Here is a 27,506-nt window from a genome sequence, read left to right as displayed (position 1 = left end):
TCAGCTCTCGGAGTCCAGTGGGTAGGAGAAACCGGCTCAGGAGCGGCCCCAGAAGCGCAGGACCACAAACACCGCGACCCCCAGCAGCAAGACGGCGCCCAGGGTCCCGAAGAGGATCCCGAAGAAGGCTCAGAATTTTATGCTCAGTTGCTCACAGCGCTTGCCCCAGGGCGTGTAGATGGAGGAGGGCACACAGCTGGGGATAGAAGGGACGCGGTCAGCAGGGGAGGAGGCTGGCGCTGATCCTCCCCATCCCTCCTCTCCTGCCAAGGAGGAGGTTTTCCAGGCAGGCTGGGCCCCCCTCTAGGGGACGGGTGGAGTCAGCCCTGCTGCCCAGCTGATGGAAGACCCAGGGCAACCCAGGCACCTGTGGGGGTGAATTCACAGAAGGTCCATTCCACCTGGACCGCAGGGAGGGGGTTGGGGCTGGCTGCAGGTGAGCATGCGCAGACACAAACCCAGCCCTGCCCCTAGTCCTCCATGGACCCGGTGCGGAGCGGGCTGGTTGTATCTGCAAGTGTAGTGGGAACTAGCGAAGACAGACGGCGCTCTTGTGAAAAGAGGGCCCGGGTGGCGCTGCCCTTCTCAGTAGGCCTTTGGCTCAGCGCGCTCCCCTCACTATTGGTGATGAGACAACAGGACAAAGAGCGCCAGTTTGAGAGGACCACTCTTGAGTGGTAATCTTAAGGAGGGCCGGGTCTAGACCCAAGACAGAGGGTTCCATTTCCACCAGGAGACAGCAGGCTGTCCACCCAAGAAGTAAAATCATGTGTAAGGGTTTGGCTTTGGAGCCTGAATACTGCTACGTAACTTACTGGGTTTCTTATCCTCTCTAAGCTGCAGTTTTCTCATCTTTAAAATGGGCATAATATCCCCCTGCCTCCCAGTAGCTGGTCTGAGTTGCAGAGGTAATAGACTATCTTTATCCTCCACCCAGTGTGGGCACTCAGACATTTTTTTCCATTTCCCCTTTTCTCTGATCCCCGTTCTCTCAGTGGCAAAGGGAATCATCCTAATTTTCAGACACCATGAGGCACCTGCAGCGGGGCCCATCTGGCAGGTGCTGGCACTGGCCTCCGTGCTTACAGTAGCCCTGACTGCAGGGGGACACGCAGGTGAAGCCATCCTGGGGGCTGTAGACCAGGTGGCAGTCCTTGTAGACACTGAATTGGAAGTAAGTTGCCAGCATGCTCACATTCACTGTCGGGTAGGACACATGTGAACATGGAAAACAACCGATTAACAGCAAGCCTATACCTTTTCGAGAAAGAATTGCATGTTCAGGCACTTATCCTGAGACATAATTGGAAACCACAGGAAAATTACATATGTTCATGAAGGTTCAGAGCAGCATGGTTTATAAGAGCAGCAATGTTTCAGGAGAGTGGTTTTGTTAAACAAAGCATACTGTGCAATGGATAAGCTCCAGATATGCATCGGTTAAGAGTGTATGCTTTCAAGTCAGCCAGACTGAACTGAAACGCAAACTCTACTGCTAACTAGTTGTGTGATTTGGGAGAAATTTCTTAACTCTTTCAACCTCAGTTTCCTTATTTTTAAAAGGAAACTACCTTGCTTCGATGTTTAAATGAGATAATATATGCAGAGTACTCAGTAGGTGCCTGACACAGTAACCCTCAATAAATGGTCACTATTAGTATAACATTCTGTTTAAACTATAGCACGTATGTTCAATTCAGTTCAGTTCAGTCACTCAGTCGTGTCCGACTCTTTGCAACCCCATGAATCACAGCACACCAGGCCTCCCTGTCCATCACCAACTCCCGGAGTTTACTCAAACTCATGTCCATTGAGTTGGTGATGCCATCCAGCCATCTCATCCTCTGTTGTCCCCTTCTCCTCCTGTCCCCAATCCCTCCCAGCATCAGGGTCTTTTCCAACGAGTCAACTCTTCGCATGAGGTGGCCAAAGTATTGGAGTTTCAGCTTCAGCATCAGTCCTTCCAATGAACATTGTGTGTTATAAAATATTCAATGGAATGTGTATACAATAGACAAGGCATTATGTTCACAATTTGAGTAACGAGGAGGTTATCAAACATTAGGCATGACTTGATCCTCTTATCTTAAAAAAATAAATAAATTGATATGTATGAGGGTTCCTATGCATACAAGAAAGTTCAAAAGAATATGAGCAGAATGAATTTGTCTCTGGGGTTTGGGATTATAGGTAATTTTTTTTTTCTTTTTGTTAATCTGTGTTTCCTGAAGTTTCTATAATAAACATATTGTACTTGTGTCATAAAAATTGTGGGGTTTTTGTTTTTGCTACTAAAAGTCAATCAGGTCTGGAGTAGTTATTCCCTTATCCCCAACCCTACTTCCCCCCATCCCCAAACACACACACACATACACATAGTAGTTTGAAGGATTTCAAATTTTTGCCGCTGGGAGGGAGGAGGCTTAGCCTGGATTCTAGAAGAAGCTCTTGTTTGATCCAAGTAACAGCAGCTTCTGTTGGATTTGGCATAGTCCTGCCAGCTCTCTGCCTGACTTCAAAAAATAGGGTGAGCTATTTCTTTCCTTCTCTGGCAAGTTTGCCAACCTATCTTATTCCTGTTCCAGTATAATTAGGGGCTGTCAGAGTTGAAAGGGACCTCAGAAATCCCACCTCATTTTCCAGGTGGGGGTACTGAGACCTGGATTGGGGATGGCTTTTGCAGAGGGTCACACTTTTTCAGGAAGGGAGTCTATCTGCCCCTGGGCCAGGTCTCCAGGTTTCAACTTAACTATCTCCAGGTGGGGGGCAAAGGCAGAAATAATGTCTTTGTTTATGTTTATAAAGTGCAATGGCCTTTTAACCAAATCATTAACAGTTTTAGAGAGAGAAAACCCTTGGCAGCGATGGAAAGCAGCAGTTGGGGATTGTACACATGGGGACTCACCAAGCAGTACTTTGTGCTCCTCTTCTTGAATATAGAAGGCTAGTGAGTAAAATGTTCACAATTTCTCTCAAAAATTACAAACAACAACAACAAAAAAAACTAAATTGACTTGCTTCTTATCTGTGGCCCACTATAGAATACATTTCAGCCATGGGTTTGTGTGGGCTGCAGACCTATGACAAGCTCCCACTGCCTACCTCCCCCCTCTCCTATCCCAGGAGCTATCCCCCAAATAGTGACTCACGAGTCATCACACTGTACACGTCCTTCCTGGAGATGGAGTGGAAGGCCACGTTGTTCCTGGGCCCGCCACTTCTCTTCCCCCTCATCTGGGGAGCCGGGGGTAAGAACATCTTCACCACCGCGTCCAGCAGCCGGTTGTTCAGGAAGTCAATGACAGGGCCCTTAGGGTGGTACTGGAACTCAGAGATGACGTTCCAGTGGTGGAGGGAGCTTCCTGAGGCTGGTGCTGTTGAGGGTTTACTGTATGGGAGGAGTACAGTGAGGGGCCAAGGGGAGAGGTGTTTGGGGGAGGACCCAGGGACCAGGTAGGGACAGTCCCGCTTACGTTTGATCCACTTGTCTGTTCCAGAGAAAGGCCCACACTTCCAGGTTCTTCAGTCTATAGGCCACCTAGGGCAGAGATGGGGGTTGGGTGGCGAGTGGAAGCAAGAGTGAGGCCCAGCCCACAGAGAAGACCCTTCCCACTTTAATGAACTTATTCATCCCTGTCTCTCTCTCTCTTTTTTTTTAGTGGAGCCCCTTGGCTTGCAGGAACTCAGTTCCCTGACCAGGGATTGAACCCAGGTCACAGGTGTGAAAGCTCGGAATCCTAACCACTACGCCACCAGGGAATTCCCTATTTCCTTCTTTGAATATGAGGACACTGGACCACAAGAATGTTTCTTATCACTTCTTCATCCCTACACCCCAGCTTAGTCTGGTGACTGGCACACATCTCTGCTTAATAGAAGTTTGTTGGTGAATGAAGGACTTTCAATGAATAGCCCTTAACTTGCCTCTAATTTCTGACTTACCCATTCATTCTCTCCCCATGTGTATATTGAACATCGATTATATTTAGCCAGACCTAGGGGACAGTCTGAAGAAGGCAATGCCACCCTACTCCAGTACTCTTGCCTTGAAAATCCCATGGATGGAGGAGCCTGGTGGGCTGCAGTCCATGGGGTCGCTAAGAGTCGGACACGACTGAGCGACTTCACTTTCACTTTTTACTTTCATGCACTGGAGAAGGAAATGGCAACCCACTCCAGTGTTCTTGCCTGGAGAATCCCAGGGACAGGGGAGCCTGGCGGGCTGCCATCTATGGGGTCGCACAGAGTCCGACAAGACTGAAGCGACTTAGCAGCAGCAGCAGCAGCAGGGGAGTCAGGTGCAGGGGATGTTAGTATGACTTAGAAACAGTCCATTCTCAAAGGCCATAGTGTGGCTCAGTAGACAAACGTCAACAGATTTTACCAAACAGAGTGTAGAGTGCTGTAGTAATAGCACCAGTAATAGTCATTTGGATAATCTTTTTTAACACATTGTGTTCTAGGCACTGAACCGAGCACTTTACATAATCATTTAAACCTTCATACAAACCATTGACCTAAGTACTATCATCATTTCTATTTTTACAGATGGAAGATCAAATAATTTGTCTAATCATTATACCTGCTCCAGTGAGTGGTGGTACCAGGATTTGAGCCCAGCTAGGATTCTATATGGGTTTCCCTGGTGGCTTAGCGCTAAAGAATCCATCTGCCAATGCAAGAGACCTGGGTTCGATCTCTGGGTTGGGAAGATCCTCTGGAGAAAGGAATGGCAATCCAGCATTCTTGCCTGGAGAAGCCCAGGGACAGAGGAGCCTGGTGGGCTTCTGGTAGGGTCGCACAGAGTCGGACACGACAGAAGCGACTGAGCAACAGTAGCAGCAGGATTCTAGAGCCTCAGGAACAACTACTGTACTACTGTGCCTGTGATTGGGCAATGGACTAGGGCATGGGAGCCAGGAAGAGGAAGCCCCTCAGGGAAGTCAAGGAAGGTTTCCTGGATGTGAAATGCCCTGTTTCTTCCATATAATATCCACGTGTAGGTCCCAAGGGATGTTCAGAAGGAGAGGCTGTGTTGACCCAGTCACCCTGGACTCTATTCATTGCAAGTTGGCCATTTCAGCCCTCTTGGAAATCTTCATCCTGGGCCTTCCTGCCTTCCTCACCCTCAGCCTTCCCTGGAACAAGAGGCTCCTGCCTCCTCTGGCAGTAGAATCCAGATGGATGCTGAGACTCAGAAGGCACAAGCCAGGGCTAAAACCTTGCCTGAACCTGCCAAGGCCCGCCCCCCACCCAGAGCTGGCCTGCAGCACTGACCGAGGCGTTGACATCTGCTTGGGAGGCATTTTCATCTTCAATGAGCGAGAGCTGGATGATCCTTAAAGGAAGCTCTGGAGATGGGAAAAGCAGATTCATAATCACCTCACAGTTTTACCCAGCCCAGAAAGACCACCCTATCCTACACTGACAGAAGGTCACAGAAGAAGCGGCCAAGTCTGCTGACCCTCACCCTAGTGCACGCTGGCCTGTGGTCCAGGTTCCCCTGACTTGTGCTGAGCTGTGGGGTCACCTTCAATCTTCTCTCAGCAGACCGCCGAGGCCGGCGATTCCCGCTGTGACAGTTGCCGCCCACTCACTCCCATAGCCTACAGTCTACCACCACCTGAGGGAAATCTGGAGCTCTGTCCTGTGGGTTTGAGGGACTTAGCCTGGCCCCTGGAGTCCCCCATCTTCACCCAAGGTGAGAGAAGTGGGGATGGCAGAGGATCTGGTCTTAACCTCGATGGACAGTTGGAGTGAAATTGTTCCCAGCCAGGAAGCAGCGGGCGTCGGTGAAGGCCGCGGGGCAGGTGCACACGGGCTGGCAGCCCAGAGTGTGGGAGACGGAGCACAGGCCGCTGTTGTAGCAGTAGGTCTCAGGGCAGGACTCGTTCTGACAGAGGAAGGGTTTCTCCAGAGCTGCAGGGGGAGCTGAGAGGTCAGCAGCACCACACCCGGCAGCAGGGGGCAGGCCCCAGCCCAGGGAAACCTGCTCCCAGGACAGGCTAGCTTTCTTTCTCACAAAGCCCACTTAAACTATGTTCTGTTTGTGGGTCACTCTGAACCCCAAACTATCCTTCTTTTTCCAGGCATTTCTTTGCCAGGCAACCCTTTTTTTCTCTGCCAGGTAAGGATTCTCTCACTTCCGCTGAGTGAATGGAATGTTTATTAGACACTCCCCATCAGGAAAGGACCCTCTTTCATGAAAGCCCACCAGCCTGTTTTCTTCACTTCCATCCCCTTTTCTGCATTTATGAGGCTGTGGTTTTACCCTCTCTGGTCTCTGCTCCAAAGATGTAGTGGTCTCTAGATTTCACTGGGGCACTTCAGGGGCTTAGTGGATGCCTCACTGTGATGTCCCCAGTGACTCTGATGGCTCAGAGGTCAAGGAACAGATGGTGGGAGGAGGACTCAAAGGAAAGATGAGGCATCCATGCTGCCAGATGCCCACAGCAGCCCCTGCCCCCAAATGTCCTGACTGGGGAAATGCAGAGACCCTGGGCCTGGCATGTCTGAAAATCCCCAGGAGCCTGAGGGCCCACCCCCCACCAGCTTCTGGTTCCCTGGATGCTGCTGGAATTCTCCTTCCCTCTCCAGGCCATCTTCAGTCTCTTGCCCTGAGTTTCTCCCAACAGTGACTCGGGGATGCTCTGCTCTGATTCCTCCCCCGTGCTTGTACAACCTCTTCTCCTTCAGCTTCACACCTACCATACCTACCTCGCCTCCTTACCATACCTACCTGCACTGAACATTCTAGAGGCTCACTGTAAAGTGGGGAGAAATGCTTTGCCCAGCTGTGTTAGGCCATCCCTCGAGATGTCACCTGTCCCCAGAACCTCCTCCTGCCAAGCCCTCGTTCCCAGCTCACATGCACAGTGACATCCATCCCCAGTCAGGTTCGGGGGGCAGGCCTCGCAGCCCTTTCCAGAAATGCACTTCACATTCGGGAAGCACTGCTCATCACAGGGGTCCTTGGAGTAGTTGCAGTAGCAGCCAAAGGTATTGCCATCGCACTTGCAATCCGCTGCCTAGAATGGGTTGCTGATCACTGGGCAGCCAAGGATCTGGACCATTAAGGGTTTCTGGGGTGTTTCTGTAACCCACCCTGTTGGTCTGAAAACTGATGGATCCCAAGTCCTTGTCTTAATTATGTCGGTATCCACTGACCACCTTCTCGAACAGGCCCTGGGCCCACCCGACCCTGTCAAGGGCAGGCTGTCCTCCAGGCTGTGTGGCCTCCCTGGGCCATCCTGAGCTCTGTGCCCGGCCCCTGCCCTGGGGTCCCAGCCTCTTCCCTCTCACAGCAAATCCCCTTGCCTGAAATCCTTTCTAGAGTAAGACGGTCGCTGAAAAAATATTCTACCATCTCTGGAATACTGGATCCCACGTAAGCCATAGTTTGCTGCTCTCCTTTCCCTTGCTGACTCCCAACCAAGAAGAAGGAGGCTTGCTGCTGAGCATGGTGAGAGCAAGCAGTAACTAGAACAAGGGCACAGTGGGGGAAGCAACCAGATTCTCATCAAGTTCATGTCTCTCTTCTCTATCTCCCCTACTGGATGACACGCGAAAGCTCCCTGAAATGGAACCTTTCAACACTTTCTACTGTCAAGACTAGGTATCTTGGGATATCTAAAATACTGTATGGGTTTTAATCTGCCCCCTCCCCCCCCCCAATCTGTATTTTTTTCATTTTCTGCCTTCTGGACTCCTTTACCTCGGTCCTTTCAAGTGGGGATTCTCTGCTCATGCTTCAGGAGGAGGGTGTGTATGTGTAAGACGTGAAAGAAGTGGTGGGTGATGGGGTGTTGCCAGCCAAACACTTTCCTTTCTGGCTCCCCTCAAAAGTGACAAGAAAAAACAAAAGAGATGGGGCCAAATCCATGACTTAGCCCGGGTATCTTGGCTAGAAACTTGAATGGAGAAGGATTTTCTCCCAACTGCGAAAGAGATGCTTCTTTCAGTTGGAGGAAGAGAGTAAAAGGGGAAAAAAAGGGTTTGGGGGGGACTAAGATCAGAGGGGATCTGTACTTCTCTTCCAAATACCGTGAAAATGATCCGCTCCCCCACCCCAAAAAAAGTGTCTGTGCAGCGTTTCTATGCAGATGGGACCCTAAGCCAATTTACAGATTTCTTTTGTCTGAGCAAAGCACAGAAGCCATGGAGCCTGAAGGGAGGGCCCTTGGAGCTGGGATCTGTGTAGGCTCAGGCCCAGGGACTGCACAGGCACCTTCCTACCCCACACTTCACTGCCTTATTCCAGAACCATAGAGCTAGAACAACTGGGAAACTCCCAGAAAGCCTGAGGTGGAAGTTTCCTACCAACCTGGCTGAATAGGAGCTGGGAGATAAAAATTCAGTTGAGCTACAAGCATTAAAGAAAGTTCTTTCGTATACTTTCGTAAGTTTGTGACCCGAGATTGGTATCTGCTCTACTCACTACCCACCTCCCAACACACACCTGATACAAAGGGGCTGAAGGAAAACATCCTTTCAATTCCCACTTCCTTTCCCCTCCACAGGGAAACCACCCCTACTCTATTCTCTAACACTCACCTCCAGGGAGGAGTTGCTCATCCAGCTGGTCTGGTTGTACAAACACTGGCTCTCTGCCTTGCACTCACAGACCACTGTCCTTGGATTGAGTACAGATGACAAGCTTCCCTGGGCACTGCTTGCTAGAATCTCCAGAGTAAATGGTTCCAGCAGCTTTGGTGTCCATAGCAATGTCCCGTTCTCTGTCCCGAGGAAGACAAGATCGTTGAGAGTTGGGAGCCCCATCTGCTCTGCTGTCTGATACCCCAGGTGCAGATGCTGGATTTCCCCCACCCCTCTCAGACCACCCCTCTGATCTTCTCTGGCGTTTCCTTGAGCAAGGCTAGTTTCCTGGGGTGGTCCCACCAAACTGGAGGTGGGACCAGCCCAACTCAGTGGCTGTGGGGCAGCACTCCACAAGAAGAAGGCAGTTGCCTGCCCCTTGAAGAGACCCCTCGGCTTGCACCAGAATGGTTCATCAGGAGGGGGACAGAGGATGAAGGCCAGGAACCTCCCAACTCTTCCTCCCAACCTCCCAACACTTCCCCAGGCTAAACTGCAGGCCAAACTGACATCAGCTTCACAACAGCCCCACCATTGCCCTGATTTTACTGCCCTCATCTCCTAGAATTTTGGCCAGCCAGCTTCAGACAGCAGACCACAGTGAAACACTGCTACTTATCAATAAGGACTCTTCTGATCCAACACGTCTTGTGTTTTTAAGAACATCTCCTGAAAACAGTAGGTTGAGAAGAGCTGATAGTAGGGAACAGACGAGTATAACTTCTAGGCCGTCACTCTTCAGGATAGGAGCCAAGTGGACGGGAAAATTTCCTGGTGCCATTAATTTGACACCTGGGAGGATGCCATGTAGAGCAACAGGGTGCAGCCAAAGCAGTCCCTTCTTATGCACAGAGAAAGAAAATGAGTCAGAGAGGTGTTCAGAGTTCATAATAAGGTCCCTAAGGGCTTTGGTTTAGCCAAGAACAGTCACCAGCTTAATTAGTGCTGGCAACAGAAGGCAAGTTGCATGCTGTGGGCTTTGACTCTTTTTTTTTTTCCTTCAACCACGCTGCACAGCTTGGGGGATCTTAGTTCCCCAACCGGGATTGAACCCAGCCCCATGGCAGTGCCAAGTGTAAGTGCTGAGTCTTAAACACTGGACTGCCAGGGAGCTCTCTGGGCTTTGACTCTTGAGCCAGATCATGGTTACAGGCCTGAAATGGGGTCTTCACACCATTCCTGTGAGAGAAAGATGGAGCTTTCCTTGGCCCAAGCACAGAAAAGCAGACAAGGAGAGACAAATTGAGGTAAACACGGTTGACAAACATAAAAATAGTGAGAAATGGACCAAATAAAGGTTTTGTATTTCTTTAAATCTTGTTCCATGTGATATCCTTCTTTTAATAGATAGGCAATGTTTTAAATTTAGTACCTGTTAATTGGTGTATTTATTCTAATAATTTGTTGATTACATGAAGATGATAACATATTTCAAGACTGAGATGAAATGAATCTTTGAATAAATTGTATATGCCCAGAGGCAATCTAACTAGTTGGCCAAATCTCCATAAGCCCATCACTGCTATTCACTGGTGTTGGGGGGTGGGGCACCTATTTGAATTATAGCGATCATTCCTAAGAAATGCTGGTCCTGGATGTTCCAGTGAAGAAGTGACATGAAGTTGCACAGGATATAATAATGCAAAATTACCCAAAGTTTAACTCTGACCTTATCCGCTAACTCCCAGCCAGTGTTCCTACCAAAGAGCTTGAAGTCCGTGCAGTTTTCTCTGAGGGTGAATGTGATGTCCTTAGCATTGCTGGTGTAATTAACCACTGTGGTCTGTCCCATGTAGGCTTTTATCACATCAGGACCCTTGATAGAGGGTGGGTACCAATCTGAGACACAAAGAAAGGATGTGGGGTTTAAGGCAGGATACTCCCTTACCTTCTGGGACATCTCTTTTCAGTCTTCTGGCTTGTGGGAGGCATTCCTCAGGCTGGGACCCATCTCCAGAAACAGGACTTAGTCTGTGCACCAGCTCACAACCCATGAAAATCAGGCTGCGGTTGTATTGCCCAACCTTCTCCCCAGACAGGATTTATTTCAAGTTCTTTCCTGATCAGAATGCTATGCTGGGTGTGATATGAAGTGAATCAGAGGATAGCGTTGTTCAGAATATTGAGGAGTTTTACATTTGGAAGAGGACTGAAAACAATGAGGGTAACATCATGGGCATTGTGTTTGTCAGGAATAGAGAGGGAGTATAACCTTTTCACTGGTATCTGTGTTTTGGAGCCCTGCTATTTCCATTTCGTTGTTTATTCATTCACTTATTCAGCCAGTCACTTAACAAATATTTATTGAGCACCTACTCTATGGTTGCCACTGTTCTATGTAGTAAGGATGCTACAACAAACAAATAATAAAAAAGATGCCTATGAAAATTAGAAAATATGTTATTAACTAATAGATAGTTATAGATGCTAAGGAGGAAAAACAAAACAGGGAAGGCAAATAGGAAGTGTGGGTGAGTGTGAAATTTTAGACAGGTTAGCCAAGAAAGGCATTGCTGAGAAGGTGACATTTGAATAGAAACTGGAAGGAGGTGAGGGGCGCCAGGCACCTGGGGTAGCCTGCCAGGTACCCTGGGGCAAAGCGTTCCAGGCAAAGAGAACTGCACATGCAGTCTGAGTTGGTAGGGAGCCAGGCATGTCTGAGGAACACAAAGAAGCCAGTGGGGCTGGTGCGGAGGGAGTGGGGCTGGAAGTCCTAGGAGAAGAGTTTGGAGAGGCAATGGGATCAGACTGGATAGGGCTTTGAGGGTCATCGTTAAGGACAGAGTGAGCTGGGGAGTCATGGGAGGGTTTGAAAAAAGCAATAGCTTGAGCAAAAGAATCTGTTAAATTTTACAAATGTGTAGTTCAAAGGAGTGTCATGGAAGGGCGTCCCCTTATCTGTGCCCTAACTCTGCACACACCTCCCCAGGCCTCACACCACTTACTCAGGGTAGTGTTCATCTGCTGGTAGAGTCTAAATATCTCCCTAGTGTCATTTCCGAGGTTTTCGCTTCCTGTGGCCAGGACATCTAAGATGCATTGATCATCTTCATGACAAGAAGAGGTCAAATTTTTATGCAAGGATGTGTTTCGCAGCAGTTGTGAAAGGAAGACAGGAGTGAAGCTGGAAGGCAAATTGTTGTCCCTCTTGCCAAAAAGGCCTGTTCCATTGATTTTTTCTAAAACACATTATGTGATGCAATGGTGGTGGTACCAGGGTGGGACTCCAGCTATATTCTATTGTGTCTACCCCTTGTGTGTGCTGTGTGCTAAGTCACTTCAGTCATGTCTGACTCTTTGTGACCCTATGGACTATAGCTCACCAGACTCCTCTGTCCATGGGATTCTCCAGGCAAGAATACTGAAATGGGTTGCCATGCCCTTCTCCAGGGGATCCTCCCAACCCAGGGATGGAACCCCTGTATATTAAGTCTTCTGAATTGGCAGGCAGATTCTTTATCACTCGTGCCTCCTGTGTCCACCCCTTACCCTCGCTTTATATAGTTTGGGATTGGGGAGGACAGAGTGACTTCCAGATTCTAAGTCTGGAAATCTCCGCTCTAGGGAGTGAGGTCCACCCACCTCCCTCATCTTCTCTTCCAGATAGGACTGTGGGTGGGATGGGAATGGAGGGCACCAATCTGGGGTGGAGGGGACAAAGCTGAGGTGGCACCAGCATCCCCAGGTCTCTTCCTTTCTACTCCTCTCTCATGAAGGACAGAGGTCTCATTCCCATAGGCCTGAGGGAGACAGTACAGCAGCTTCCTTCACCTGGGGCCTGCCCCATCTGCTCAAAGACCCTGAGACCCAGACTCACAGGTCATTCCATAGTGAAAAAGCATCTCCTCGGAGCTCCTTTTCGGTATGGTGGAGCCATTGGGCATCCTGAAGTCGTCATCTGGGTTGCCGTTCCAGAAGCCTGAGGGACGGAGCAGGACTCAGCCACCCTGGGAGGTGGCCCTCCCTTCCCCAGGGAGCATCCAGCAGAGCACAGGGAGAGGTAGGGAGGAGCAGGGGGCCTGGGAAGCCTCTTTCGGTGGCATCTGCTCTGCTCAGGAGGAGGGGAGAGGACTATGACCTCAGAGCCTACCCTCTGCTTCAGGGAAAGGAGGAAGTGGAGAAAGAAGGGAGGGCATGTGGGGGATGGAAGGAGGGTGTGAAGCCCAAGGGAGAGAGGGAGGTGGGGGAAGGGTGGCTGCCGGCCCCATGGTCTCCAGAGCCCATCCTCAGTGGCCGCTCGGCTGCCCTGGGCCTGCAGCTTAGGGCAGGATGGGAAGTGAGCCTCAAAGGCCCCTGAAGAGGTCCCACCTCCGCCTCTGCTGAGAAAGGAAAACCCTCCTCGGGATGTCCACAGGTGCACTGGAGGGGAAGCTGCCTGTGGGCTGGGGATCTGAGCTCTGCTGCAGAGGCAGAGTGCTGCCCGCTCCTTACCCATGAGGCCCTCAGTGTGGTTCTGATACCCCTTTGAAAGGCCGCAGGAGATGTGGAGGATGTTGGAGCTAGCGAGCACAGAGATGGCCACAGCACCATCGAAACTGGCTGATACCGTGGAGCCGTAGTGGGTCATTATGACTCCAGAGCTGTTGAAGATCTCCTGGTCTAGAATGTTGGGAGACAAATGAGGAAAAAGCCAGTGTTGGCACCCTGGAGGCCCAGGACTTGTCAGCAGTAAAGTTTAAAGCTGCAGAGAGGAGACTGAAAGCAGCTGGGAGATGCCCGGCACGGTCCTTCTCCAGTAACTACAAAGCACACTCACAGGACATGCTCGCGGCCCATCCCACCCTCTTCTCCCCGGGGGCTGAGGATGAGGCCCCAGAGGAAGGAGAGACGTGAAGAGGGAAGTTTAAGGCCTAGCTCCAGTGAAGAAGTTGCTCCAGCACAGCTGCTGGAGGGACCGTGGGGTGACAACCATGCTGCTCCGCCCCAAGACCACTGCCTCTCCATCCCAGCACCCTGCTCCCCAGTGTTGGGCACCCCGCTGACCCTGAGCCAGGGAGGCAGGAGAGGCCCAGCCTACCTTTTGCGTCTTCACCATTAGCCTCAAATGCTATGGTCTGGTTATTGAGCTGAACATGGATTGTGTTATTGGGCTTAAGGAGCCACTGAACCTGGAAGGGGGTTGGCAGAGACCTCAGCCCAACCTGCATGGGGCCGGAAACAGCGGAAGGAGCCTGGGGCTTGGATGATGGTGAAAGTGATGGGGAGTGTGACCATGAGGTGATGCTAGCTACCATGCATGAGGGTGCTTGGCCTGGGCCAGGCTCTGAGCAAGGTACGTTTCAGAGGTTAGCTTTTAAACTTCACAACAGCCGTGTAAGGTAGGTATAATTATTATCCCTATTTTACTCTAAGGAATACAAGGTGCTGGATGTTGTTTCTTCAGTCTCACAGGACCTTAAGCCAGTGTCTCCAGGGTTGACTCTTTATTTATATTGAAATACAGTTGATTTACAAAATCATGTCAGGCATACAGAGCATGGGCTTTGGGGTCAGAAAGTAAAGTCGCTCAGTCGTGTCCGACTAGTTTCAGGTGTACAACACAGCAATTCAAACATACATACATACATATATAGAATATATATATATATGTAATTCTTCATATTCTCTTCTCTTATAGGTTATTACAAAATCTTGAGTTCCCTGTACTATACAGTAGATCCTTGTTGGGTATCTATGTCGCTTCAGTTGTGTCTGACTTTTTGTGACCGCATGGACTGTAGCCCCGCCACGCTCCTCCGTCCATGGAATTCTCCAGGCAAGAATACTGGAGTGGGTTGCCATGCGTTCCTGCAGGGGATCTTCCCAACCCTGGGATCGAACCCGCGTCTCCTGTGGCTCTTGCACTGCAGGTGGATTCTTTACCGCTGAGCCACCTGGGGAAGCCTATGTTATTTATAGTCGTGTGTACTTGTTAACCCCAAACTCCTGATTTGAACCACTGCTCTGGCAGGATGTGTCCTCACTGCTTCTAGCCCCTTCCCTTCCTCCTTTTTTCCACGTGGGCCTCAGTCTCCAGCTGAAGGTCCCTGAGCTAAAGGCTCCATGTAAGGGGAGTGCCCCCACCTCCAACTTACCGTGATAGGGTGCAGGCTGCTGGAGCGGTATTCAGCAGCAAAGCCAATGAAATTGGTGGCATTTGCTGAGCGGGTCTGGGCAGTGCGGCCCTGCAGCAGGAAGGAGAAGTTTCTGTCCTGGGTCCGGACCAGCAGGAAGTCTCCCAGCCCATTGAAGGTGTAATTGACACCATCCAAGGTGGTGATGTGGGGGTCCCCAACCATCCAGGCTGGAAAAAAGGAGGTACCACATTGGAGGGGCAATAAACAATCTGCCTGCAACTCGGGAGACCTGGGTTCGATCCCTGGGTCAGGAAGATCCCCCTGGAGAAGGGAGTGGCTACCCACTCCAGTATTCTTGCCTGGAGAATCCCATGGGCAGAGAAGCCTAGCAGGCTACAGTCCATGCGGTCACAGAGTCATACACGACTGAGCAAACTAACACATTGGTGGGGCAGACCAGGGAAAGAAAGGCCTGGGAGACTTCAGCCTGGGGAGTGCTCAGGGAGCATTTAACACTCCCCAGAAGTCCTCTTGCACTTGTGTGCCCCCAGCCCATCCACTTCCTCTCAATAGCCTCCGATCCACCACACCTCCCCCTCCCCCAAGGCCATGGGTGAAGTCCCTCCTCTGCCACACTCCACACACACCTCCATCTTCCCTTGTGACTACAGTCCTGCCCCAGGAGCTTGTGCTGTCCCCATTCAAACCCCAAGAGTGTATCGCTCCCTTGGTCTTCCACTTGGGCTCTGGAAGTGGAAGGGCCGGGCCCCAGCAGCCTCAACCGAGACTTGAGGGCTGGTACCCAGCGCAGCTGACGGGGGGCCGCCTTAGCTGGTACAGCGCGCAGAAGGAGGGCTTGCAGTTGAAATGGCAACACCAGTTTTGCAGCTCCAGTTCTTGGTCTGTGCAGAAGAGCAGTGTGTTAGTGGAGATGGAGGACCTGCAGGACCCAGCTGGGAGACTTGGGCAAGATGATAAGGGCAACAAGAATGTGGTTTGGAAGTCAGGCCCACATGAGTTCAGATCCCACTCTGCTTAACAACCTTAGGCCACGGACCAGTTACTATCTCCCTTGTGGGCTTGGTGGAGACGTGTGTGGCAAAGCCCCTGGTGGGCAGGCACAGGGTCCTTCCTTTCTCGAAGGCTGAGGGCTGAGACCCACCACTCTCAAAGTGCTGGGAGCGAGAGGCTGTGGCTGGTGGTCTGGGGACTAGTAGGCTGAAGCCTTTACGGGGAGGAGGAGGGGAGCACACATGTTCCCCTGGGCCCCATCCCCATCCCCAACCCCATCCCCTCTAGCTCCTTTGGAGGGTCTCTGCAGGAGATGACTCCATGTCCTCCCCCAGACAGCCTGCTAATCTGGGCCCAGGTTGACGAGCTCAGACCAGGCCTCTGCCACTTCCCTAGAAAGATGCCCCTATCAGCTGGGGCTATGGGCCAAGTGGAGACGGGGCAAGAGGAACTCAATCAGAAATCCCTAGGATGCCAGCTGGAAGGGATGCTGGAAACTTCCTGGTGTTACAAGATCAGGAAACGGAGGGGAGGTAGCTGGGAGAAAATGGGGACGAGAGGCTTCATTCTGCTAGTCCCACTGCTGGTGTGGAGCCCAAGCTGGTCCCTGACAGGGAAGGACAGAAAGCTCCAGAAAAGGCGGGGTTGAGTTGTCTGCAGACACACTTACCAAGTTGCCAAGGACTCTGCACTCTCCAGCCTTGGAGCAGCTCTCCCCAGGGTCCGTAGCGGCAGCACACGCCCCCACGCCAGGAGGAGGAGCTGCACAGCTGTCTGCTGCCTGCAACAAGCCCAGACATTCTCAGGCCTGGGATGCCTGTGGTGGGGGCAGCCATGGCATGGGGGTGTTCCTGGGGAGGATCGAAGGGAGCCCCAAAAGGGAAAGGTCAGGCATGGCCAGAGGGAAAGTGAGTGGGCTTATAGGGACAGTGGGAGTGCCACAAGAGACAGGAAGGATCTGTTACCTCTGCTGATGGACTGGAATCTTAAATCCAATACTCCCTGGTTCCAGGAGCAAGGGCAGGAGATCTGGTTCCAGCCCCAGCTGGGCCACTGAGGCTCTCTCTTCAACCACTGCAGACACCGGAGACGGTAATTGGGCTTTACTTCTCTGTGCAGCTGGTAGATCTGTAGCCCCCGGAGGCCTGGGGAAGCAAATGAAGAAGGGGATATCCCTTCCAGGGCGTGGGGCCACAGGCTCTTATTTAGCTTTAGGGACAAGCAAAACTCATCAGTGCATCCTCTGTGTGCCACTTGCTGCACTCTGGACAGTCTTCCAGGGATGGGCCCAATGCAGACTGGCTGTGATTCCCCCCCAAAGGTCCCTCTCATGTGAGCTTCAGAACCCTAAACTTGGATCTTAGGGTGAGATCCTGGGACAAGAGCTGGGCAGGGAGACCTCATCTGTACCCAACTCAGAGCCAAACCCTGGCTTAAACTTCAGTGTACTCCATTCTCCGCCCTCCTGCCTACTACTCTAAGCTCCAGTTCTTCCAGTCCCCCAAGACCAGCTCTTCCTTATGCACCCTGTATCTCAGTGAGTGATGCCACCAGTCACATGCTCAGACACTTGCACAGACATACCAGTGGCCAAAGCAACCGGGAGAGAGGCTGATGTTCAGAGGCCAGCTGGGGAGCCACAGGGAAGCTGGCATGTGAAGCAGACAACTGTTCCAATAATATGAAACTGGGGGAGCTTCCCCTGTGCCCAGATGCCATCCCTGGAAAGGGGAGGTAACTGGGAGAAGAATCCCTGAAGAGCATTTGAAATTTAAATAGACCTTTAATTGTGCACCTGAGTGCTAAGTCACTTTAGTTGTGCCCCACTCTTTGTGACCCTTTGGGCTGTAGCCTGACAGGCTCCTTTGTCCATGGGACTCTCCAGGCAAGAATACTGGAGTGGGTTGCCATGTCCTCCTCCAGGGGATCTTTTCAACCCAGGGATCGAACTCGAGTCTCTTATGTCTCCTGCACTGAAGGCAGGTTCTTTACCACTAGCGCTACCTGGGAAGCCCAGACATTTAATTAACTGTAAGTTATTTACTGCCCTCCTAGCTGCCATGAGTGAGAAACAGGGCTCCAGAATACAGCAGAATTCAATAGGACATAAAGTATGAGATTTAGATCCTATTCCCACACAAAAGAAGAAATCATCAAGATGACTAAAGTTTGATAAGGTTTTGAAAAGGATAGTCATTTTTTATATCTGTTTGTGTATTTTCTCCACAATCAGGAGAAACACACCAGATATTCTCCCCCAACACACACACACACACACACACACACACACACACACACACACACACACAATCACATCCCTTATGTCACAAGCAGAGGCATCTGCATAGAAGGGCCTTAATCTGATAGGATGGAGCTTCCCTCATAGCTCAGTCAGTAAAGAATCTTCCTGCAGTGCAGGAAACCCAGGTTCAATCCCTGGGTCAGGAAGATCTGCTGGAGAAGGAAATGGCAACTTGCTCCATATTCTTGCCTGGAGAATCCCATGGACAGTGGAGCCTGGCAGGCTACAGTCCATGGGGTCACAAAGAGTCAGACATGACTGAGCAACTAAATCACCACCAATCTGATAGAACAGCTTTCTCCACCAGATGGCACCAATGATCTGACTTGGCTTATTGTTTACTAGGCTTTCTTGCCACAGAACAGAACTGGATTTATGCTTTCATGGTCCACATGGCTAATTTCTAATGCTAAAATATCTTTTGTTCTATCACACTTTGGAAACTGTCATTTCTTTCCCTTTGGGGCCCCCAGACAGTACAAGTCATGGAGGAGGCTCATGGAGCCTAAAGTACTGGCCTTCTTACCAAAGTGAGAGCTCTTTGAGAGCAAATAGAGTTGGTCTTTTAAAATTTTTCATACTTCTGGCTCTTAGCACAGTTCCAGCACACAGCAGGTACTCAATATATGGTGATTGAATGGATGTCCTGAACTCCTGAACTCCTCTTGGTAGATCCATTAAGGAATCTCATGTGGGTTCTCATCCAGCTCTGGGACAGGACACTGGGAGACTTGTCCTAACTGCCCGTTCATGTCCCTGCCTCCTGCCAAACCCATGTCCTCACTTCCAGGATCTGGGTCCCCCTCATAGTCCTGCTGGCTTTGGGCTGATTCCAGGGAGTACACTCTGCACTGCAAGAGGATGCAGAAGGTATGCTGCTCCCTGGGAAGTGCCCAGTCCAGATCCCACCTGTGGGAGGTCAGATGGTGTGGAAACACCCTTTTGTGGACATGCATGGGAGTTGCCCTTTGAGGACTGTCACAGCACACGGAGTGGGAGACAGAAGAGGACTTGAGTCCCTCCAGTCTGATAAGGTGGTGCTTTTACCTGTGTTGGAATCCAGGAATTGGTCTGGACGATACTTCTCCCATACTGGATGGAATGTCAATTGGCCGTTTTTGAAATACCCATCTCCACTGTGGGAAAAGAAAATAATATTTGGCCTTCATCACACACAGAGTCCTTTCCCTTAGTCGGCAAGTTGCTCATTCACCCAGCAAGTCAACCAGCCAGTCACCCAGTCTGTCCAGCCAGTCATTAGTTATCAGTTGGCCCGTCAGCTATCGAGCCAGTTGGTCAGTCAGCCAGCCAGAATCACTGACCCCCTGTGCTAAGCAGGAGAGGGGAGGAGGCAGATGGGGGAGGAGTGGGAGGACCTAATTTATCTCACATCTGAGCACAAACTGCAGTGAACTGACCCTGAGACAGGGGTTGAAAGCAACATTTCAGGCCTCCTTCCTGTTAGTTTCCCTTCAACTAGGTGTCAGAGAGGCGGTGCTATAGGGGATGGTTGGTGGTACAGGTTAAGAGCTAGTCTTTGAGTTAGGAGTACAATGTGTGTGCCACCCCACTCCCATCCCACCCTACTCCCCTGCCCAGGGGATGGTGCTTAAACCCTGCTCCAGGAAGGAGGAAACCCAAGTGGGGCCTGCAGACTCTCTGGGTCATGCCTCAGAGCAGCCACTCAGATCCTTTCTCCTCTTTGACATGGGACAGATGATGCATGTGGGCGTGACACCTTCCATGGGTGCCCTCAGAATGATGCGAAATTCCTAGCTAGTTAGATAATTCCACTCCTTTCTCTTCCAGGGCATGTTCAGAAGCAAGTGAAAGCAATGTAATTATGGGGCAATCCTGAACACATTCTAGGAGAAAAGCATTTACAGCAATTACCAGTAACATATTACATGGGACCTTCACAACCGACTACATATACATCATGGTTGAAAACTGTTGTGTTAGAGAATGAGCCATTCCCATGCTTGGGAACACATGTCCGCAACCACAGCCCATCCATCTCTCTGCTCTCCTTCTTTGCCACTGACCCCACACAAGCTTTTGGTGCCGTTGGGTGAGAGGTTAATTCTCAGCCCATCAGAAACTAGAGATTATAATACTGAATGAAATAATTCAGAGAAAGAAAAATATTGTGTGATATCACTTGTATGTGGAATCTAAAAAGAAATGATACAAATGAACTTATTTACAAAACACAAACAGACTCACAGGCTTAGAGAACAAACTTATGGTTACTAGGGAGGAAGGATGGAGAGAAGGGATCGTTAGGGAGTCTGGGATCGACAGGTACACACTGGTATATTTAAGATGGATAACCAACGAGGACCTACTGTATAGCACAGGGAACTCTAGATGGGAGTTCCTGGATGGGAAGGGAGTTTAGGGGAGAATGGATACATGTATATGTATGGCTGAGTCCCTTTGCTGTCTACCTGAAACTATCATGATATTGTTAATTGGCTATATTCCAATATAAAATAAAAAGTTTTAATAAAGTCAGGAAGGCAGATTTCAGCCTTATATTTTGTATTCAACTTCCTGCTTTGCTACTTACTTTGCAGCTCTTTGGGCAATGACTCATCCATTTGTACCTCAGTGTCCTCACCTGCAGAATGGGTAATAAATAGTATCTCCTTGATGGGGTGGTTGTGATTGTCAAATGAAATAATGCCTGTTAAGTACTTGGTGTAATAAATATTGACTGACACTTGACAAGTCAAGAGTGGTTAGCTAATGTCAATGGAAATCCTAGAAGTCAAAGCTCTGGAATTAACATCACCATGCACGGGAACTGAGATAGGAAAGGGAATGGCAGGGTGAAGCGGGATCTTTTCATTTGAAACAGAAAGAAATAGAAACCAGAATCAGCGTGAGTCAGAAGCATTGGCGAGGAAGAGTCCTGCCCAGTTCTGGGGGACAGAGTGTGTGTGCAGCGCAAGCCCTGCTCTGCACCACCTCTCATTATCTGCTCAGGGCTGCCAGCCCGTCCCTGTCCTACCTGGAAAAGCCTATCAGGACAGGGTTGCCCGGTCGCCCGGTCACATTCCACCACATACCACCGCTTTGGTAGAGAAATAGGGCATAGGACCTGCTCCCGTCTGTGGAAAGGATGGCCTGGTAGGTGTTGGTCTGGGAGTTGGTTGGAGACAAACAGGGATGCCTGTGAGAGATCTGGGGTGTCCCATCACCCATCCCACAGCCCCACTCTGACACCCACATCACCTTTTCCTGACCTCTGAGAGCAAAGGCATGGGTTTAAAATACAGGCAAGTTTGGAATTTTGCAGAGATTCCACCCTAACTGTCAAAGCACCTGCTGTGGTGGATTTGCCTTCTTTGTGACTTCTTTCCAGAGAGGAAAGGTAAAGGATTCTGGGTTGGAATCCTCTTAGAAGAAGGTCTGTCTGAAAAAGCTTCAGCAACCAGAGAGATTAGCCAAGACCTCGCAGAGCTGAGAGAGGCCTGAGGAGCTTCCTTTGGGATATTTAAGGATATCGTCCAAATGTGCCCTCATTCTGAATAGCATAGAGGAACCATGCAGGTGAGACTGGAGGTTCTCTGAAGCAGGTTTCAAGCATTGCGCTTCTACATAGTGAGTAAGCAATGAACTTGCTGAGCCAATAAAGAAATGGGTGACTTTAAACCAGACACAAGGAAGAACTCTGTAACTGTCAGAGTGGTGAGGCCCCAGAGGGAAGGCTAGGGGGAGCATGAGGCATGGACCCTCTCCATTGGATGCTTTTCTGTCAAGAGCCAGAGTCTGGATTCAGAAAAACCTTGGTTCCAGGCCTGGCTTTCATCCGCTAGCTGGGTCACCTTGAGCAGTTGCTTAACCTCTCTAACCATCATCTTCCTCATCTCTAATATGTGGATAATAACATTAGATTGAGCCATATAATATTGCCAATAGCCAGCCATTTTGGGGGCTTCCTAGGTGGCGCTAGTGGTAAAGAACCTGCCTGCCAATTCAGAAGCCATAAGAAACGTGGGTTCCATCCCTGTATCAGGAAGATCCCCTGGAGGAGAGCATGGTAACCCACTCCAGTATTCTTGCCTGGAGACTCCCATGGACAGAGGAACCTGGCAGGCTACAGTCCATAGGGTCGCAAAGAGTCAGACATTACTGAAGTGACTTAGCACAGCTACTTTTTACTTACAGAAATTGCATGCTCCACGTTTCCGTCTTCTAATACCCAGTGCTCTGGCTACTGTGAGGCATGTAAGCAAAGCTCTGAGGCACCCCTGACATGTGGTAAGTGCTCAGGAGACAGAGCAGGGGGGTTTGGAGGTGGTGGGGATGGGGATAGGGAGGCAGAGAGGTGGGCTGGGAGGGAAGTGCTCTAATCAGCCATCTGTCCTTGACTCAGAGAGGAGTTTAGAAAAGTGGTCCCTGCTTAGGATTCTAGGCTGCCTGACTTCCAGGTGGTTCACAGGACACTGCCCACTGGTCCACTCACCCCGATGGTCACCTGGGCAGGATAGGCAGGATCTTTAGCGTCCACCTGGCTTTGTAGTTTCCGGTCTTTGTTAACATATTAATTGAAGACTCCACCTTCTGCACTAGTGTGTTGTAGTCATCATAGAGAGTCTCATATTCCTAGGAAAAGAAGGCAGATATGGAAAAGGAAATGAGGATCCCATCTCAATACTCCTGAGGAACCCCCCATTTTCTACTCACTTTAGTCCACCCATGTCTCCCATCCTTCCCCCTCCCAGGCTTATGTTTTCAGTTAGTGACCTGAAGATCAATCTGCAGGGAAACCTGGCGTGTATGAAGTGGATTGTCAAGACCCAGAGACCCAAGTCTTCTAACTTGAACTTGTACATCTCTTAGCATAAACTGGCTCTGATGGTGCAACCACCTGCATCCATTTGTACCTCTCTGGGTCCAACAAGAGGCTCATTAAGACAGGTGTGTGCTTCTCCACATTTGGACCTTCTACAGTGTCTTGTCCATGGCCAGTGCACAATCAGTATTCACCTGCAGTAGCTTTCACTACACTGAGAGCTCTCTCTGAGTGGAACCATTAACCCAATCCAGGAGCAGATGCAGGGGCCCTGCTTGACTCGGCCTTAATAGAATGAACACCCTGCAACCTCATTCTAAAATCAAACAGTGGATGGTCAACCCATATCCACCACCTGCAGTCTTCTGAACATGGTTGTGTCCTAATCAGATTCCTCCCCACCCTCATAAAAGCTTCAATTCCCACCCACTGACAGGAGGGTTCTGACAGCAGGAACACTTGCAAGGCCCTCCACACAGGCCTTTGTCTCTCCTTGCTGGCTGCTGGAGAACCCTGTGTGCTGAGCTTTGAAAGGCCCACCTGGTAAAACATGGTTCCCTGGCTGCTGGAGAAATCAGCATCGTCCCAGAATGGAGCCACCATGGCCACAGAGTCCCAGTCTGAAAAGCCTTTAAGGGGAGGGTTGGGGTAGGAGAAAATCTGGTAGTCTGACTTCGGGAAAATGATTTGGCCATTATCTGTGAACTGAGCACAAAGGTTCCTCTGGTTAGCATTCAGGGAGGGAGCATCCCAGCCTTGGGCCAACTCCTGGGATTCGTGAGGGTAGAACTTGGAGATGTCAACAACACCTGGAAATGGATGGTCTCATCCATCTCCCTGCCCGCTGGGAGAGTCCTGGTACCTAGTTTTCCCACAAAAACTCTTCATTCTTAGGCCAGTCCTCACATCTTAAGAGCTTCCTAAGGTGGTAGGTTTTGTCCTGCTTCAGTGGCAGACCCATCCATAGACCAGCCCACCGAAGAGCAGAGGCCTCTGAGTAAATCCCCTTGGCCCCCACGCCTGAAGCTTGTGCCATATCAGTTAGAGCTGAAAGGATTTATACTCTCACTCCATCACTGTGGGGCTCTCTCACAGCGTGTCCTGTCTCTGCCCCCTCGTTGAGGGCCAAAACTGCCATTCAGCCCTCTTCTATGAAACATGAAGTACTTGGACCAGGGAACCAGGAAAATAATTGCAGAAAATTTGAACAGCATCAGTCAAGTGTCCCAAAGTAGGGCTTCCTACTCAAAAAAAAAAAAAAAAAAAAGTGGAGGTGGGGGCCATGGAAACAGTGGAGAGATTACTGGGCCCCAGGACCTCTCTACCGAGGTGACAACACTCTGTCCACATGTGTATGTGTGGTAGGGGCAGGGGGCAGGGGGCAGGGTATAGCCTCACTCCTTGTCTTCCTCAGCTGGTGCCTTGTCATTAAAGACAGTGTGTGTAAACAGAGCCAGCGGCAGATACATAGGAGGGTCCTGACAAGCATCATAGTCATAGCTGGTCATGGTCACAGGGCCATCTTTGAGCCCTGGAGGGGAAGCAGGGCCCGTGGAATGCAGGTCATGAGTCCTGTCCTTTGGTTTGCAGTTGGGGACTCACGTAGAGGGAATCCAAGAGAAAGGAGTCAAGGGGGAAGCCGATCTGGGGCTTGAAGAGTGGTGAGGTTAAGTCCACAGTCCTCCTGACGAACTCCCAGTCTCCAGCACTTGGCCCGTAGGGGAAGAGGAGAACACCTGGGCCGGTACAAAGAGGAGCAGGAAGTTCTCAAGGGCCCCAAACTCATTAAGGCTGGTAGGGTATTTCACCTCCAAGAAGCCTTCCCTGATGACCCCATGGACTTTAGCCTGCCAGGCTCCTCTGTCCATGGGATTTTCTGGGCAAGAACATTAGAGTGGGTTGCCATTTCCTACTCTAGGAGATCTCCCCAACCCAGGGATTGAACCAGAGTCTCTTGCATCTCCTGCATTGGCAGGCAGATTCTTTACCACTGAGCCACCTGGGAAGCCCTACACTGCTCCCCTGGCCTCCAACAAATTTCTTCCTGACCCCAGCTGTGATGGCATCTACACAATCTGTTATCTACAAGATTCTCTCACACATCAGCCTTGCTTCTCAGCACTTTTCACCTTATTTCTGGTAACCCCAAATTCTTTGGGGATCTCCTCCCCAGGTGACACTAGGACCGCTTTTCCTGTCTATGCCTTTATTCCAGCTGTTTAGGCCCTCCTGCCCACATGGGGCACTTCCTCTCCCCAGTTCCTATTTACTTTTTCCAGGAAGCCTCCTCTTCACCTTGCATCCACCCCTGACATTCCCTCAGGGCCTTCCAATAAGTGCACCTAATATCCTGGGCTTGTTCCTCTAATGGCATCGACTGAGGCAGAAGATCTGTCTCTCTCTAAACAGCCCCTTGGTCACTTCTATATCTCTAGCTCCTAGCCCAGCACGGTTTGCAAAGCCAGCCCTCAACACCCAACTCTGATGCTCTTGCATTGTCCCCTGTAGGGCTCTTCTGATTTGAAACAACATAGTCTGTGAGCAAGCAGGATGAGACTAAGCACTCAGTTATCCATCCCTATCAGGGGGATAGGGAGAGCAGCTGGACTTCCCATGACCCAGATGGAGCTGTGGAGAGATCCACAGAACCCCCAACAACTCACAAGGGCCATCATTGGTAGATACAATCCAGCTGCCACAACTACAACCACCATATCTAGCTCCATCCTCTCCCTCCCAGGGCAGAGAGGCTCTAGCTCTATGGAATCACTTGCCTTTCCCAGGGTTAACAGGGACTGGTGCAGCTGTGGAGTGGGTACCTGTAGAAGTCCCAGGAGTGGAGGTGGTAAGGGTCTGGGAGGTTGTTGAGGGTAGTGATGCTGTGCTTCCCCCGCTGTCTGCCCTCTGTGAGGTTGTGATTTTTCCTGGGCAGGCAAGGAAAGAAGACTGGCGTGGGTCTGACAGTCAGAGAGTAGTAGAATTTAAGAGAGTCACAGACTTTAGGAGCTGGGAGAGACAGCTAAACCTGTGTTCTGGTCATCCCCAAACCAACCCCTGCAGTTATCTCCTGGGGTAGAGGGGATGGTGAGCCTGTCACCCACTATACCTGCCACTGACTTCATCTTCTCATGGGCCTGACTTCCAGCTGGGCAGTGCTAGCTCACTGTTCTCTCTCAGGCATTCCTCTGGGCTGAATTGAGCTAACTGGGCCACTGTAAGAGACCAAGACCCCAGAGTCCCCCCTACCTGATGTCTCAGCCTTCATGGTGGAGCCTGTGAATGTTGGCGAAGTGCCGGTAACAGACAGAGGACTGGGGTGACTTGTGAATTGGGTGGTGGAGCTCCAGGTGACTGCAGGGCCAGGGGCTGATTGAGAGAATGAAGAATTAGTGGTGCTTGTTATGGAAAGTGAGGTGCCACCTGAGGTTCCCAGGGTGGTGTCATGGTGGTTGATGCTGTCCACAGTCCTGTGATAGTGGTAGTGGGCTGAGTTGTGTGACTGTCCCTGGAGGGTGCTCGGGTGACGGTTGTCACTTCATCTGTGGTGAATGTACCCTAAGGAACACTTTCGGAGGTTGAGTGTCCACTTGGTTTGAATGAAGAAGTTGCAGATGAGGTTGTTTTGATTGTGCTCATCATGGGGGAGAATAAATTCATGGTTTGGGATTCTTGTGTGGTCTGTGTGTCTTGTGTGGAAACTATTTGAGAAATAGCTGATGATTCTTGAGGAGAGATGCTGGTAGACAGTGGGGTTGACTGCCTTGTTGGGACTATTATAGTTTAGATGAAGGAGATACAGACATGACTGTTTTGAAGGTTTGAGTCATATTGGAGCTTGTGCTGCTGACAAGAATACCCGCAGTGGTCTCTGTCCCTTGTGTCCAGTGAGTCTGGGAAAATGCCACTGTTGTTAACTGAGAAGATATGGTCAGATAGTGGTATGTGGTTAGTTCTTCCTGTTTGCATATTGTTGAGACTTTAGATGTAACCCAAGAAATACTAGTGGGGGAGGTGGATGCTCTTTCTGTGATCAGTGTACTGGCAGCTACTGGTGTTGACAATGGTTCTTTTTCTGACTGAGTTGTGTGGCTGTCACTGAAGGATGAAGAAGTGAGTGTTATTGTTTTATCTGGAGTAAATGTCTCATGAGAAATATCTGTAGAGATTGAACTTTTAGTATAGGGCCATCCTGTGGTCTTTGTGTCTTTGCTTTGGTGAGGATGGAAAACCATAGATGTTTGTGGAGTTGAAGAACTGGTAGAGAATGGAGTAGATTATACTGCTGACTGCCATGGTGTAGAAGCTTTAGAAGTGAATGGAGAAGAACTTCAAGTTACAAAAGGGGATTTGTCTATTGTGTTTCTTACAGTGCTGTCTGTTGACCTTTTTGTTCCTGATATTTTTGATGTTACTGCAGGTGTATGCCTCACATAGGTTGGGAATGAAGTGGTTGTTGTACCTGAAGGAGATGTCCTCTGGGAAGTGCCTTCTGTAGATTTGTGTGCATGTGTCGATGATGAGAGAGTTGATGTTCTCACAGCTGTGATGGTGGTTTGAGTTTCTCTGGTGGTTTTCATGGTCGGAGTCTGGTGATTCTGAGAAGATGCTGATATTTTCCTGGTAGAAGTGGTGAAAGGGGGTAAGGTTGATTGCACCTCTGGTCCAGTTGTCATTAACACTGTGGAGACTGGATGGATATGTCTCGGTAGAGTTAGTGATGTGTTCCTCGGGTTTCCTA

General features: G+C 50.2%; 1 protein-coding gene across 1 annotated transcript; it reads right to left on the bottom strand.

The window, feature by feature from the left end:
* MUC4 (mucin 4, cell surface associated) lies at positions 1–26,033 on the bottom strand. Its single transcript, XM_061168027.1, is given in 25 exon segments — positions 1–196; positions 1,038–1,200; positions 3,150–3,388; positions 3,474–3,538; positions 5,278–5,351; positions 5,740–5,919; positions 6,869–7,028; positions 8,554–8,735; positions 10,297–10,434; positions 11,541–11,774; positions 12,413–12,514; positions 13,027–13,194; positions 13,613–13,703; positions 14,670–14,878; positions 15,434–15,553; positions 16,333–16,479; positions 16,628–16,807; positions 19,012–19,100; positions 20,981–21,111; positions 22,439–22,467; positions 22,470–22,578; positions 23,309–23,473; positions 24,371–24,504; positions 25,543–25,692; positions 26,015–26,033. Coding segments are annotated over 25 exon segments (3,474 nt in total).
* Positions 26,034–27,506: the final 1,473 nt, after the last annotated feature.

This window comes from Dama dama, chromosome 19 (assembly GCF_033118175.1).
Source record: "Dama dama isolate Ldn47 chromosome 19, ASM3311817v1, whole genome shotgun sequence".
Classification (NCBI taxonomy): Eukaryota; Metazoa; Chordata; class Mammalia; order Artiodactyla; family Cervidae; genus Dama; species Dama dama.
This window is presented reverse-complemented; position numbering and strand designations above follow the sequence as displayed.